Genomic DNA, 16,220 nt, shown 5'->3' with positions numbered 1-16,220 from the left:
GGGTGTAGTTAGCACTCTAGTAAAAAAACCCACATTGCAGACAGCTGGCCGCCCAGCTCCTCGGTGATCAGCATTGGTACTGAAAACCACGGGTCCGACAGCAGCTTGATGGAATGACTGAGTTTGGAAAGGATGTCTTGTTGGTGGAACCAGTGGTGTTCAAGATCTGATGGGAGTTTGGGTAGGCGGGGCGCTCCCCACCCCTACACACAGCTCAGATTACCTGGCGAGGCCCCCGGGGAGTGCCTGAGGCTTGGCCCTACAGCAGCACTGTGTCCAGCCCACGGTGGTAAGAGGGACATAATCCTGACCCTGGAAAGTCGAAACCACCTTGAAAGACAGGCCGTGGACCTTCTAGAGACCTAACGCCCCTAAGCACACCTAAGCACGCTGGGCGTCTACCGCTGCCTAAGGAAGTAAGGGGGTTGCCGGAGGGAGACGAGACGGCTAAGGGCAGGTGCCAGCACCCACTGGGAAGGCGTATTTGTCAGTTTCTCTTTCCAGGTCAGCTTTGGGGCCACGTTCATAGACAACACGGCAGGTGAACACAAGTTCTTGTTCCACTTTGTGACACTTACCAGTGAAGAACATTGTCCTTTTGAATGTTCTCATCTCGTCTGCTTTGGCTGATGTACACAGCATATGCATAGAATTAGGTCTGTAACCAGATCTGCTTGACATGTTCTACTTTGTAGGTCTGTTTCCATTACAAGATGTAAGACATATGACTAGACATTAAACAGCTATAAAGCTTTATCAAATCTTAACACTGTTATTTTTTCAAAATGACCAGAAACCTTTGACAGGTAGATGTTTTTGAAATGCCAATCTCTTGAATAAAAAACCAATATACACCAGAGCCTAGAAAAATTAATCATACCCTTTTACACTGTCTTCTGTTCTGACAAATTTTAAGAGAATCTGTCACTAGGAATTGTCATAGTCCATTTGGGCGGCTTGTAATAAAACACCAGCCAGTGGCGGCTCATAAATAAGGATTTCTTTCTCTCTGTCCTGGAGGCTGGAAGTCCAGGAGTGGGCTGTGGGTGGGGTGGGCAGAAGGAGCCCGAGCGCTGGGGGGCCTCCCATCAGGGCCCTGATCCCAGGCCGGAGGGCTCCCCGCTCATGACCTAAGCACCTCCCAGAGGCCCCACCTCTTAAGGTCATCGTAATGGAGGTTAGGACTGGAACGTAGGAATTTGGAGGGACGTAAATATTCAGAATGGTAGAACTTTTAAAAATGCAAAGATACTAATTTAAGCAGGCATTTTAAGCCCAGGATACAATTTTATATCATGGGATTAATGTAGAAAAACTAAAAAAATATGCCAAAAAGAGCACAGAGGAAGAGTAGGAGGGATTGTAGTTTTACTAAAATATGTACTGCCTTGCACCTATACACAGGGTACAAATTTCCTAAATTCTAAAACTGTGATATTATCAATTGTGATAAAAATATCATATTTCACATTTCTAAAGTCATTTTAAAAATATCTCTAAGCGTTACCTTAATATTTTATCAGAAATATAGCTTTGGTAATAAATAACCATTTGATAAGGTTATACAGATCTTCCTTAACTTATAGTGAAGTTACATCCCAATAAATCCATGGTAAGTTGAAAATCTCGTTAGGTCAAAAGGCACTTAAGGCACCGACCACCACAGCTGGGCCTGTCCTTCCTCACACGTGCTCAGAGCCTTACGGAGCCCGCAGTCACCTAACGGGAAGGATCCCATGTTACTGACTGAACGCCACAGGATGGGACAGAACGGTTGCGTGGGCGCCGACGGCTGCTGGCCCTGGAGACCGGCGCCACTGCCCAGCGCCAGGAGGGCGGAGGTGATCAGTCGCCAGCAGCCCGGGACTCGAACTGGAGCTCGAACGCGGGCGGTCTCTGCTGACCGAGTACGGCTTTACACCGTTGTCCCTCGCACGTCCGGCGCTATCCAGGTGAACAAGTAATCAGATACGCTGTACCGAGTTCATTTCAATACATTAATAGGCATTCTTTATGGGAGAGTTCATTAAAAAATAAATTATTTTGTCCTTATTTTAAAAACTGGCAACAGAAGTTGAGAGGCTGTAACCATCTATGCGGTGGGCGCGCGTGCCCATATCCACACCAGGAAGCCTCATCACACGCAGACAGACGCTCTCCTGTGACCCGGAGGCAGCACCTGTGATGTTCTCTAGGACACGGTGGCCGACTCCTCAGCTCAGGCGGCCTCCAGGCTGAAGCCAGCGCTGCAGGAAAACCCGACCGGGAGGCTGCTGCCGCGGGAAGGTGGCCGCTCCACTCTACCTCCTCCAAAAATTTTCATTTTTAATTTTAAAAATGGAAAGTCTGTTTCAGCCAGTCTTTTACTTTTTTTTTACTTTCAGCCAAAAAAAAAAGCATCGTACTCTTCCTTTATTTTTTGATTTTATGACCAAATGTCCTGAAGATACCGTTTTTCTTCTTTCAAAGTAGCCAACATTTTCAGTGCTTCTAGCTTTTCAACTCCAGCCTGTTTGCTGATTATCTCCACAAGGGTGTCACTGACGTCTTTGGCCATATTCTTAGCATCTCTAGAAAAAAGAACCGCATCTGTGTTTGTTCAGAAAACAAGAATTTTACCAAAGCCTCCATAATTCACAAATCTAACTCCCACTGACTCCCCCACCCCGCAGCCTGGCCTCCAGTTCTCTGGGAAGCGTCTCAACAGGTGTCCCAGCCGGTCACCCGTCAGGCCTCTCCCCAGGGACCAACCCAATCCGCAAAGCCGACCCCGTCATTCACAGCTGAAAGCCCCTCACAGGCGTCCTGTCCCAGGAGCAGCTGAGTCTTCGGTTAGTGTGGAGGGACCTCACGGACCTGGCTCCTCACGTCACTGTCATCCCCGCCCGTCATCCCCCGGGCACACACGGAACCTACATTCCCAAGGGCAACAGGCTTTTAGGCCTACAAGCCTTCATGTACACACTGTGCGCACACACACGCGTCCAATCACCAACAGACGCGATCTCCACCACCCCAGCTGTGGGCCCGGCTCTCAGGGCTGACGGGTTTCAGCGCACTCGTTCACAGGACTGGGGAGGGGCCCCCGAGTCCCCCTGCGGCCCCGCCATGGCGCCTAGTTTCCCCCCAGAGAGCGGGCGGCCTGCCGGCGGGGGCGGGCCTCGCTGCGCCTTGCATCTCTCAACACCTGAGCCGGGCCACAGCACTCGGGAGGCACCGAATGCTGTGGAATGACGAAAACTGGACAGGACACTAATATGTCAGCAAGAGAGCTTGTCCTGTCCCTTACAGTGACATTTCCTGAAAAGGGGGTCTCCAGGGGCCACTGCAACTTCCTCCATCATGCTTCCCCTCAAGCACGACGAAGCAGCCAGTCCCACAGCTGCTCCCCGAGGCACCAGCAGCCGCCAGCAGCCAAACCTACCAGCCCCTCTGTCTTCCTTTTTTTTTTTTTAAAGATATTATTTATTTATTTATTTATTTGAGAGAGATATCGCAATAGGTAGAGAGGCAGGCAGAGAGAGAGAAGGAAGCAGGCTCCACACTGAGCAGAGAGCCCGAAGTGGGGCTCAATCTCAGGACCCTGAGACCAGGACCTGAGCTGAAGGCAGAGGCTTTAACCCACTGAGCCACCCAGGCCCCCCCCCTCCCCGTTTTCTTACTGGACTATCAGAGCATAAGGCTCCCCTGCTTGGGAGTGTCCCCTGGACTCAGGGACAAATTCACTCCTTCCAAGGGGCTGGTCTGCGTTAGGGGGCCATGGGGCCTCCCTCCGAGCCCGCACCACTGACCACCATGAACACTATCAACTCCACTGTACAGACAGAAGAATGAAAGCACCAGGGATTGTAAAGCAATTTCTGGGCTAATGTGTTGGGACATTTGACATGTTCCCAAGCTGTCATTTACCAGTTATTCATGAATTTGTACAACTGACTGTGCCTCTATTAGTTAGACGCACATCTAAAACTCCAGCCTGGGGGTGCCTGGGGGGCTCAGTCGGTTATTCGTCTGCCTTCGGCTCAGGTCTCGATCCCAGAGTCCTGGTATCGATTCCTGCATCAGGCTCCCTGTTCAGATGGGGGTCTGCTTCTCCCTCTGCCTCTGTCACTCCCCCCACTTGTGCTCATGCTCTTGCTCTCAAATAAATAAATAAATCTTTAAAACTCCAGCCTGTTCTTCAACACTGACAGCTCTATCCTCTACAAAGTGAAGGTCAGACACTTCTTTAAAAGCTAAATGAAAATGTAAACCAGCACAACGTCCAGAATCTATGCCCTTTATCAACCTAAAGTAGGGTTTCTCAACTGAGAGTCAAAAATCCATGAACAGGTCATAAAGTCAACTTAGAAGGCAAAATCAGTGTTTAAAAAACAATGAAACAAAAATTATCATACTATGTCATGAGAAGTAAACAGAAAAAGTTCTGTTTTATAAAACCTGTTTCTATTATATTTATATCTATTCTAGGTCATATACCAGTATTTCTTCTTTGTATCACAGTTAAAAACAAAACAAGGGGCACCTGGGTGGCTCAGTGGTTAAGCCTCTGCCTTCAACTCAGGTTGCGATCTTAGGGTCCTGGGATCAAGTTCCGCATCGGGGTCTCTGCCCAGTGAGGAGACTGCTTCCCCCTCTCTCTCTGCCTGCTGCTCTGCCTATTTGTGATCTCTCTCTCTGTCAAATAAATAAAATCTTAAAAAAAAAAAAAAAAAAAAGAGAGAGAGAGAAAGAAAAAAAACCCCACACCTAATTTGGTGATGTATATAAGTTTCTAAATGCCTGGGATGTGTCAGAATTAAAAAGAGCTATTTCTTACTCAAAAGACCTTTTTAATTAACACAGTATTTTTGAATTCCATTAAAACAAGTTGGTAAGTTTCTAAAACTTTCATTTTTCACGGCAATTTTGAGTTTCCGTAACAGATCTTGCCTCAGAAAGTATATAAAACTTAACATAAAAATGATTCCTCGCTTACTGCCAATTTTGACAATACAAATTATGCCTTAAAAAAAAATCTTGAGATCTCCATTCTCAGAGTCAAAGCCACGGTTTTCTTAGCCAGGTCAAATGCACAAATCACGTATTCTTGCATACAACAAATCAATCTTGAGACTTCAAGTTAAAGTAGCATCTTCACACCAAACAGAACTTCTGGAGGCTAAAACATGTATCCATACAGCACCATGTACTCTGAAATGCAAGAGCTGATTTCACTTCTATTTACATGATAATGATAACATCTCGGCTATGAAATGTATATTAAAGTCATTTCAGAACTTGTATTTCTATTCCAGTCCTTAAGAATCAAACCTCTCGTCCCTGTCTGGATTAATGGTCCCGGCCCAGTCAGTAAACACCATCAGCTGCCCTCATCTGCCCAGCCTCTGGGTGACGGCCACGTACCCACACACGTAAATGCAGCCGCGCTCATGAAGAAGGAGCCTCGCCACCTGCTCGCTGTGAAGCCGGATGTTGTCCTGCACGTACTTCACCGGGGCTTCCTCCTCCCCAACAGGAGCATCTCTTGAGAAGGAAACCTTCAAGTGAGTTAGGACTCCACGCTGGTGGAAACGTCTGAGCTCTTCCCTGAAACACAGCATGTAACGGGACACTGAAAGGTTTGTCACTGACGGTTACAAGGTCTGAAACGAGAACTGTAGGCCCGCTGCTGAGTCCTCCAGTACCAGAATCACACAGTACCTGAATAAATAATCCCTATCTTTGTGTCGGCAGCCAAAAAACAACCACATTGCTCCAAAGTGCCCATCTGGATGTTGTTCTTGGAGTTTCTCTCTACGTGGAAAAGAAAGCAGAGATAGGATAGAAAGAATATGTAAAACCCATCTATTGGTCAGAAACGTCACCAACCAATCCAGACAGGATTCACCGTCACTGTTGAGTTTAGCCACTGAGGTACCGTCGTCCTGTCCACAGGGACCCAAGCGCCCCAGCAGACACCCGGACAAGCACGTGCATCTGTTGGTTACGGACACCTACAAGCTCTGTACGACATCTATGAGGATAATTCAAAATATCCCAGTGTGAAACCTACACTAATTTCTACATTAAAAATTAACAGAAACTTTATGAATAAAATTAACTCTCAATCAATGTAAGAGAAAGTGGCCCAGGGTTTTAAACGGTAGAACTATTTGCCGTGAACGGTTTCAGGAATGACCCAGCAAGGAGACTTGCTGAGTATGTCTGCCATTATTCTCTGCTTCCTTAAAGGAAAAAACCAAGGATAAAAACAACAAAAAGACCTTGTCCAAAGGCTATTACACCATTAAATGTGGACCGGCACATGAAGAATTGTTCATTATCTCACAAGCAGGGAGAGAAGCACGATTTCTTTTATGTCATATAGTTCTAGAATAGCAATCGGCTGAAAACTACTGATGTTTGGGTTTAAGTTGGAAACTTCTGGTGTAATTGTATCTCTGTTAGTAGCAAATTTATCTAGTTAAGGAACAGCCTGTACATCATCACAGCATAAAGATGTGTCTGAAATTTGTCCCCAGCTACATACGTTATAAACTATAGTGCAGCTGGGGGAAAAGAAAGTGCTATAGTAGAAAGGGAAGTTCTAATACAAAACAAAACCTCTGGAAGACATCACGCTTACTTTTCCCATGGTGACAAATTATGCTATTCTATCACACATTCGACAGTAATTTCTTTAAAATAAAAACTTCACAACTGAAGTCTGATATCTAAAAGAAAATCTCTAAAGAGACAAAAAGGCTACCATATTTCCACTGAGGATCACAAGGGATACATTTTCTCAGCAATCAAAGAAAGCTCATACCTGTGTTGCAGGAAACCAATGAAGGGCGCTATGCCAGTTCCCGGACCCACCATTATGACGGGGGCAGAGGAGTCACTCGGTAAGTGGAAAAAATTGGTTGTTCGAGGAGAGATGGATATCTGGAATGTTAAACCAATGCTCATAAGTCTGAAAGAAAACCTAGGCAAAAGCATATAACCAAGATGATCTTTGCTAAAGAAAACAGCAGCATTAAATCTTACTGAAACCATGAACACATCTGTCATTACAGAGAAAAACAAAATCTATCTTATAAATTTTTCTTTTCTTTCTTTTTTTTTTTCTTTAAAGATTTATTTAGTTAGTTAGTTAGTTGACAGACAGAGATCACAAGGAGGCAGAGAGGCAGGCAGAGAGAGAGGGGGAAAGCAGGCTCCCCGCTGAGCAGAGAGCCCAACATGGGGCTCGATTCCAGGACACTGAGATCATGACCTGAGCCGATGGCAGAGGCTTAACCCCCTGAGCCACCCAGGTGCCCCGCAAATTTTTCTTTTCCATCAAAATCAAAGGTGCTTCAAAAATCACAAGCGTATTTCCAAGGGAGAACACTGGTACAAGTCCTTTTCCTAGGCCCGTGAGAAGCACACACCTCCTAGCAGGCAGCCTCCATGTGCTCCCTGGAGAAGTGCGGGCAAACCGCAGCTGGGATTCTGTGTTTGCACATAAGGGGGCAACAAAGACCAGCATCCAGATGGAGTGAGCGCTTCAAGGGCAAACTGGCACCTGAAGGAAAACTGAGGGGGTCGCTCCAAAGATGCTGAAGGACTGTGTCATGTTTGTTAATCTAAGTTCAATGTTACGTGTTTGTGCAAAACCAGAGGAATAAGCAGCACGCACAGATAAAGACAATCTTTTTGCTAAAATTTCAAAAGATTTTTCTCCTAAACCATGTGCTAGGGATACGTGCGAGGAATCCATCTAAAAATATTTCAGTTCCCGTGTCACTTCGCCATGAGTGAGTTACACCAAGTCACAGAATCTGTTCTGAGTGTAATGGTGCACATTTTAACCTTTAACATAAAAAAAACCTTTCAAATTTTGACAGGATGGGCAGGAAAGAACAGGCAGAGCGATGGGAGAGGAGTGCTGGCCTTCTGCAATGAGACTGTCACTCGTCTCACATGAGTCTCACTGACCCACCACTTACCAGTCCCACGGACGGTACTCAGTAGGACACGCACCACAGATACAGAAATGAACAGAAACCCTGTCCTCGTGGGCCTACATTCTACTGGGAGGAAGAGACAATAATCAAACATTTATCTGTAAAATGACTGGGAATAAGATCCATGAAGCAAACCAGAGCAGGAGACCCTGGGTCGGACCAGAGCGGGTAGCGAGAGCACACCGCCTGCGTTCTAGGGACTGTCCAGGGGCTGTCCGGAGACCCGGACTGGCCCTCTCTCGCCGCAGTCACCTCAAATGCTGACAACAGCAAACACTTCTTTCTGCCTGGTCGCCGTAATGGCCACAGGCGGGCTACAGCTCTGCAGCCCAGGTACCTCCTACTGGCAGCCAAGCCCCAGGGGCGTCCCTGACCCGCATCCGCCCAGCCTCCTGTCAAAAAGGAAAAACAAGCCCCACCAGCAGGCGTGCGGCGCTCCCACTCAGAGGGGACGCAGCCAGACCGCACACCATGGGGGGGGGCGCCCTAAGCCTCCCACGGACGGGGTATCTCAACATCCGCCAGCTGGAGGAGAGTGTGGGTGGGTCATGTGAATGTGAACATTCTCCGCACTTCCTATAAATTATGCACGACAGTAAGCGCCAATTTAAATTGTATCCTTATTCCCAGACCTCCAGTGCCTGAAGAGTAGGCAGTCTGTGATGAAGATCTGTTAAAAGGGAGAAAAGAGAAAAGGCAGCAGGAAGGAAAGAATGAATGCGTGGACGGCGCCCATGCCGGGTGTCTGCAATAGGTCGTGGGTAGATCTATTTCTTGAACTTTCTGGAGAGCATCCATTTTTACAGGATCATAAAATGACATAATACTTTTCTGTCCATACCATAATGTTTCTTTTCAAAAAAGGAACAGTGTCTCAAGTTCTTAATATTTTGTTGATGCATTATGGGAAAATACCACGGAAAAGGGCAATTTCAAGCAGCAGCTTCCCATGAGCCCTCTCAGGCATATACTGAAGTCTTACTTTCCCCTTAGGGCATGAACTTTTCAACTCCAATAACTTACAGCAACCAAACCAGTCCTAAGATAATGCTACAGACGACACGTTCATTTTTTCAATACCACAGAAAAAGACGACTTCATGATAACACCTGAAAGGTTTTGTTTTATTTCAACCAGCCTTATGGGCAGGAAGGGACTTTAAATTGTTCCTTACGCTGTGGTCCTGAGTGAGATTTGCCAAGTGCTGTATCAAAGCATGAAGGATGGCACTAAGTCTGCATGTAAATGTGTCCACGGTTTGGTCACTCACTCACTCGAGAATTATCAAGGAATACGCTTCTCCTACGTGTTTCAAAAGTGCTTCCCCTTCATTACGCCTTCACACGAAGAGCGCTAATTTGGATTCTACACCACACTAAGACAAAAAGGGAAGAAACGGCAAAAATCCTACTACCCTAAACTGAAGGACAAAGTTACTCTTTGGTTGTGAACGGACTGCCAAGTAAGGATTCACCTGGGACATGGTATGGTCTACACAGAAGACGAGGTTGTCTCTCAACACCGGCCTTCAGACTTTACTTCAGTCTTTACTTGGCTCTTTTCCTGTGCTCAGTCTTCCAAGAGTATTAGCCAAAGACTGTCTTTTCTATGAATATGATGAGGAAGGAGAAAAGAGTATTATGGAAAATTCACACTTTATATATTCGAGAAACACACAGATTTTAATAGTGAATGAACGGGGCGCTGGGGTGGCTCAGTGGGTTAAGCCTCTGCCTCTCAGCGTCCTGGGATCGAGCCCTGAACCGGGCTCTCTGCTCAGCAGGGAGCCTGCTTCCCCTCTCTCTGCCTGCCTCTCTGCCTGCTTGTGATCTCTGTCTCCCTCTGTCAAATAAATAAATAAAACCTTTAAAAGAATTAAAAATAAAAAAAAAATAGTAAATGAAAAAAGTAATGTTTTCCTGACTTTCCAACAGAGATTTTAAAATTCAAGTAGGACAAACATTTTCCTTTGAATAATCTTGATGGTAACGGGCAACACAGGGGAGACCACATCGTTCTTCCTAACTAGGCGAACAGCGTCATTCTAGTAACGCCCAAACCGTGCACTCCCAGTACCTCTGGAGCCGGGGCTTTCCCGCCTTCAGCACGGGACACTCGCATGTCTGGACGAAGAACTGGTGCGACCACCGCGGCCAGCCAGCCTGTGCACACGCCCTTCCGCAGAACCTCCTTTGTGGTGTGAGACAGAAACTCCACAATGTTGAAAATGAAACGAAGCTTCCCTGGGTGCGACAGGTTTGAGCTGCAGAGACACACAGGTCAGTTTTAAACTCTGCATCAGGACTAATGCATACAGGCCAGATGCAGCCTTTTTCCTAAACTGAAGGATTTTTCCTGTGGGCTGTCCTCTACCTCTACTTTTCAGGGGAAAGACTTCTGTTGCTACTTAAAAGCTCCTCCTCTCCTGCCCCCGTTTTGTGATATTCAGAAAAGTTTCCAACGACCTGTTTGCTTTAAGACTCCGTAAGATTGACACAACTTTTCATCTCCCCGCTGCCCGCCTCTGGTGCCCAGTGGAGATGGCCTGGCACGGCCGTAAAGGCAGCAGGTAGAGGCGCGAGGCACTCGCAGCCCGACCTGGGGAAACGTGGCTGTGGACCACAATGTGGTTGTGCTGCTGGAGACTCTACATTCTGTGCACGCCCACAGGACGGGAGTCCCAACACCCGCCTCCTCCATTCCTTACCATGCCGGCTATTGTCCACAAATCAGGTACATTTTCCCTGGGTGATAAGGATGTGAAAGCCAGAGATTCACATTTTGGGAGAAAGATACTCTATGTTTTGGCTTTTTTTTTTTTTTTTAAAGATGTTGTACGCTAATAAACATCAGTACCTCGCGCATGAATATGGTCTGGGCTGGAGCTTAGGAAGGTGTTCTGGGAAAAAAAAAAACACACAAGCAATTAATTCACTGCTACTGAGAATTATATGAAAGGGTTTGTAAAAATTCAAGACTGAGTTGGATTTTTCTTATTTAGAACACCCAAAATAACATTTTAATTTAAATCATATTTTAGAGCAAGTATAAATTCACTGTACCTAAGTAAGTCTCTACTGATTATTTTTTTCCAATTCCTCACGTTAAAAACCAGACATATTGAATTTCTTTACCTGGAATCAGTGTCATTCTAAAGGCTGGTTTCTTAAACCGAAGGATAATAAAAGCATTCACGAACGGGTTTCAGAATCAAGAAACCCATGAAATTTTCTGTGTGTACACAGTTTTCTGCAGAAGTGTCCAGAGTTTTCATATTTGAAATAAGATGATGACCCCCCCAGAAGGTTAAAGATCACTATTTTAAGGATTACGGGAAATGGGAAATACCTAAGCTTAAAATATCTTTCCTTCTTAATAAAAAAAGGAAATATTTTTCCTTCTTATATTTCTATAAAAACAAAATGAGAGCATCATGATAAAACCTTTAAGTTACCCAGGCCCCAGTGGTTTCTCATACATTGGGGCTCTTTTCAAAGCAGGACAAAGGGGCGCCTGGGTGGCAGTCGGTTAAGCACCTGCCTTCGGCTCGGGTCATGAACCCACGGTCGGGGGATCGAGCCCCACATCATCGGTCTCCCTGCTCAGCAGGAAGCCTGCTTCTCCCTCTCCTGCTTCCCCTACTTGTGCTCCCTCTCTCACTGTCTCTCTATCAAATACATAAATAAAATCTTTTAATAAATAAATAAGTAAAAGCAGGTCAAAGAATCGATCTTTGAATACTTAACTGCCCACACACAAACTCTGAATTTTTTTTCTGTTCAAGGTTATATTTTCAATAGTTATCTGGCAAAGATTCAGAAAGACCTTTCTAAAATTTAATAAATAAAAGAATAAGCTTAATAGAGAGCTCAACATAATACTAAGCTCTAATATGTTTACTTAAAGAAGTGGAAAATAAATTTCTTTAAGTCTCAATGCTTTTATCAGTTTTTTATAGAACTACATAATAAATGTTATATACAAGCTTAAAAAAAAACCAACACAGCAAATCCACACAAAGAACTGAAACACTGTCATACGCAGGACAGCTTTACAAGAGTTCTAACAACTTCCCCACTCTGTTTCTGATTATTCTCCCGACCCCTGCATTCATTCTAAACGGAGAAGGAGAGGAGTGTGTGTTTGAATACAGGCAAGTGGGAAGAGCCACGTCATTTAGTAACGTCACCATTTCGAGGGGGAAAAAGAATAATAAAAGGGAGAGAAAGCAGGATCTGACTTAATAAAGGAGAGTACCCCGAACTGTACTGGACATCGGGGGATCCTGGAGCCTTAAAGTGAAAAGCACAACACACATTTTCCTATCACCGAAGACAAATGCAAATTTTGGAGACTTTATTACTTGTCCCCACAGGGAAGGAGAGAGGAGAGGAGAAAATTGCCAGCGCAGGAAGTACTCGAGGTTTAAGAATCCTGTCCAGTTCCCACAGTCGCTGCCCCTCATAAATGCCCCCGATCCCTAGCGAGGTCACCACCAAAACCCCCTCTGCTGACCCCAGTTCCTCAGGCAGATCTTCTCTCTTCTGTGGGCATGAAGACCCCAGGGGCCAGTGAGGACAAAAACCAGAATCGCCTTATATTTGAGCATTTGGTGACAGGTCGTGTCCCGGCTTCAAGCCTGGAGCACTCTGAACAAGGCCACTTGCCCTGGCATGGCCGGCGGTGGGGGGTTCCCCCCACTGCCCTCACCGATCCCGGAGATGAGCTTGGCCAGATGCAGCCTTTCTGTCTTCCGCACAGACAGCACACTGCATTAACCTCTGTCAATTACATCTAATGTTCCTCAGCTTTGAAAAAGAAGAAAAAAAAATGTCTTTTCTTTTCGTTGGGAAACTCATTTTTAGGTAACACTGGACTGAAAAACAACAACAACAACAAAGCTTTCTGAAAACCCGCTGAGTAGACAGGATGCTGCATACTGACCCCCGGAAAGAGAATTAGGGCTGGCTATGGTGAGGGAGCAAGGGCTGGTGAGGATGGTGAGGAAGCAGCAGGAGCCAGTCCACCTCGGCAGAGGGATTCCTTCCCACTCGCAGGAGGCCCTGAACACACTCGGATGTTTCCCCAGTGAGACGTGTCCCCACGTGCCAGACAGCCTCTGGCGGGAGGCTGACAAGCAGAGGGCTGTGCGCCAGAAGGCCCGCTGGCGCAGGGGCCAGCGGAGCGGCACTCACCGAGCAGGAGACGGAGCGGCGGCCGGCAGGACGGGAAAGCGAGGAGGAGGTCCAGCAGGCCGGCGCGCTCGTCCCGCACGAAACGGTTGTAATCGGCCGCGCCCTCCCGGCTGCACAGCTCCTGCAGCCTTCGCTTCTCCTGCCCGTCGCTGGTGTGGTCCACGAGGGCTCGTAGCAACGCCTGCAGCCAAGGCAAAGGGAGCAGACTGAAAGTACCTCGTGCGGTCAGGCTGCTAGAATCTGGTTAGGATCGAACTGGGGATGTGCGCAGTGACCCAAGAAAAAGTGACAGCGCCCTTCGGAGTTTGATCAAGAAAAGAGAATTTAACTTATTTGCTTTAATGTCAGCCTCTTAAAAAAAATCACCTTCCATGTTCTCCTTTTTAGCCACCTTTCCTGTTTCCTAAACCAACCTCATCAGTCCCAAGTATGATCTCAAATTACGTGTCCGATATATCTGAGTAACAATGCCCAGCGATCTCCTAACGCATTGCTTTAACTCAAGACGAAATGCTTGTTCTTCTCTCAGTGGATGATTCCACGCCAGACTTCTGCGTCCATCTGACAACTGCTAGTGCTCTTTATACAACAGGCAGTGGGCATGACAGCTCTGTGCTGACAAGGGCTCACCGGCGAGGGACAGCGTGCAAGAGGCCAACTACCCCAACAGGGGCACACAGGGGCACACCCAGGAGGTCAGGGGCTTCTGAAGCCTAAGGTGCGCCAGAACGCAAGCATGGGCTGAGGGCTGCCCACAGGAAGAAAGTGTGAAGCAGGGCTAAGCCGATGGCCCCGCTGCAGGAAGGCACAGGAGGCAGGCAAAGGCTCGCTCCCGGGGCTACACACAGTTCCATGTGGGCCCCAGTCATGCGGACACGGGACGAAGGCTGAAAAGACCAGCTGGGCCAGAACCTCTAGAAGCCTCCTGCACAAGGACTCTTAGTCATCTCAGACTCACTGGAAAAAGAGGAGGAGAATATAAACGAAGAAAGCAAAGCAACAACATCCGGAATCCCAAGTGCCAAAGACAGAGCCAAGTCCAAACTCTTGGACAAAAGAGCACATCAAGTGGATATCCAGTAAAAATAAGAAAAAGCGCTACTTTAAAAACTTAACAATAAAGAATTATTTCAATACAAAACAGCTGGGTGACACAAGGTCATGTGGGGTCAAAAAGTGGATATCCAGTAAAAATAAGAAAAAGCGCTACTTTGAAAACCTTATTTCAATACAAAACAAAATTTCAATACAAGCGTAACACAAAAATATCTATGACAACTGCAAAAATACAATGTACCTTTAGGATCCATTTTTGAAAACATGGGTACGAAAGCCCTATTTTCGAAGCCTTCAAAGGGCAAATACCAGATTTAATAAATCCTACACAGCGCTAGTACACTTTTAAATAGTTACCCAAAGAAAAGTACCTTTTTAGGAACTGCTCGTATTTCAAGGCACCAAGTCAGAATGAACTGGAGAGAACGTCCGTCAGGTAGGTGCGGGGGTAAGGCTGCTCCTTTTCAGACAGACAGGAAGAGAGTCCGTGACACAGAAAGTAAAGAACAAAACATCTCTGCTTTCTTAAAAAAACAATTAACTGTACACATTACAGTACTAGCAATGTAAACATGATTTGCGGCCATGTTTGCGGAGTCAAAAAAATTTTCAAAATGGATGCAGGGGGGAGAAATACCTTACAAAAAATAAATAAATAAAACAATCATAAATTCAATAGCATTATTAGCCACATCTTAAATCTACCAAAGATAAATCTTTGGTGTGTTTCATAAAGATACCAAATCAAAGTATGCCAAACAAGAGGGTAATTATCCAAAGCCAAGGAACAAAAACCCAAAAGATGGCACTTGTCCATTAACACTGCGTATTATTCTCAAAAAGGATTTCAAACTGATGGAACTTCAGTTCAAGATTCTAAGCAAATAACTTAAAAAAAAAACCAAAATTTTCCTTTAATCATGAAAAAATGTTTTACATATTAAATCAGCAATAATATACTATGAGAAATACACATGATTAAAAAAAACTTTAAAAAGGTTCATATAATAAACTTTTACTTTAGGACTACTCTTGTATAACTCAGAAACAAAATAATGCTAACTCAAAAAGCAAACTAACAAATCAGCTCAACTAATCCACCGGCTTCTCTAAGACTACAGCTACATTCTGGATGCAGAGTTTCCAGCATTCTTACTGGACATTTTTTCTGTCCAGTAGTGTCCAAATAAGCATAAAATCCACCATCCTCTCATTCAGTGTACCTGATGTGAAAGTTAAAAAACCCACAAACCAGAGAGAGTATTGGGATTCTGTCCACCAACCCGTGGCCAACCTCGGACCACCTGTGCAGCCATCACAAAAGGGCTGGGGAGGGGGTCCTTAGACTTGTCACCATTAGCCCAATGACATCCTAAGAAGAGATCAGGGGTGTACCTTTCTTTTTTGTGTCTTCCTTAATTTTCAAGTGGACACAGTGTTCTCTTCTGTCCGTGAGCTGCAGTCTTTGGAGAAGGTTTTGTACCTCAGAATCACTGTTGGGACAGATCACATTGAAGGCATCTCCAGGCTGATAGGAAAAATCTGTTTTCTAGAAACAACCAACATGAAAGAGAAAAAAAAAAGTCCAAGAGTTAAAGAGTTTTAGTTATGGGGTAACAAAAGCATGTTTTTTACTATATGATCCTTTAAAAATATGAATTAGAAACAAAATGATTCTAACTGCAAAAAACAAATGAGCCCAACCAAACAATCTTTTTTTTTTAAAGATTTTATTTACTTGACAGCGACACAGTGAGAGAGGGAACACAAGCAGGGGGAGTGGGAGAAGGAGAAGCAGGCTTCCCACCAAACAGGGAGCCTGATGTGGGGCTCAATCCCAGGACTCTGGGATTGTGACCCAAGCTGAAGGCAGACACCCAACAACTGAGCCACCCAGGTGGCCCTGAATCTTTCATTATAAATTATCATTTTTTTTTTAAATTTTAAGTAATTTCTATATACACTACGGGCCTCA

At 45.6% G+C, this 16,220-nt stretch overlaps 1 protein-coding gene across 11 annotated transcripts in view; it reads right to left on the bottom strand.

Moving 5' to 3' along the window:
- Nucleotides 1-729: 729 nt before the first annotated feature.
- Nucleotides 730-16,220, bottom strand: part of MTRR (5-methyltetrahydrofolate-homocysteine methyltransferase reductase) — a 30,777-nt gene continuing 15,286 nt past the window's right edge. For 10 of the 11 annotated variants that reach the window (XM_045082000.1, XM_045081997.1, XM_045082001.1 and 7 more), the window contains 9 exons: nt 15,641-15,794; nt 14,617-14,705; nt 13,190-13,370; nt 10,851-10,893; nt 10,071-10,257; nt 6,812-6,930; nt 5,704-5,796; nt 5,407-5,589; nt 730-2,570 (listed from right to left, as the gene is read on the bottom strand). In XM_045082000.1, coding sequence (XP_044937935.1) covers nt 2,426-2,570; nt 5,407-5,589; nt 5,704-5,796; nt 6,812-6,930; nt 10,071-10,257; nt 10,851-10,893; nt 13,190-13,370; nt 14,617-14,705; nt 15,641-15,794 — 1,194 coding nt within the window. In that variant the 3' untranslated portion in view covers nt 730-2,425. The remainder of the gene's footprint in view (nt 2,571-5,406; nt 5,590-5,703; nt 5,797-6,811; nt 6,931-10,070; nt 10,258-10,850; nt 10,894-13,189; nt 13,371-14,616; nt 14,706-15,640; nt 15,795-16,220) is intronic. The other variant, XM_045082002.1, reaches the window with a different exon arrangement.

This window comes from Mustela putorius, unplaced genomic scaffold (genome assembly GCF_011764305.1).
Source record: "Mustela putorius furo isolate JIRA1106 unplaced genomic scaffold, ASM1176430v1.1 tig00000589_pilon_pilon_pilon, whole genome shotgun sequence".
Taxonomy (NCBI): domain Eukaryota; kingdom Metazoa; phylum Chordata; class Mammalia; order Carnivora; family Mustelidae; genus Mustela; species Mustela putorius.
The sequence above is the reverse complement of the archived record's forward strand: the minus strand, read 5'-3'. Positions and strand labels throughout refer to the sequence as shown.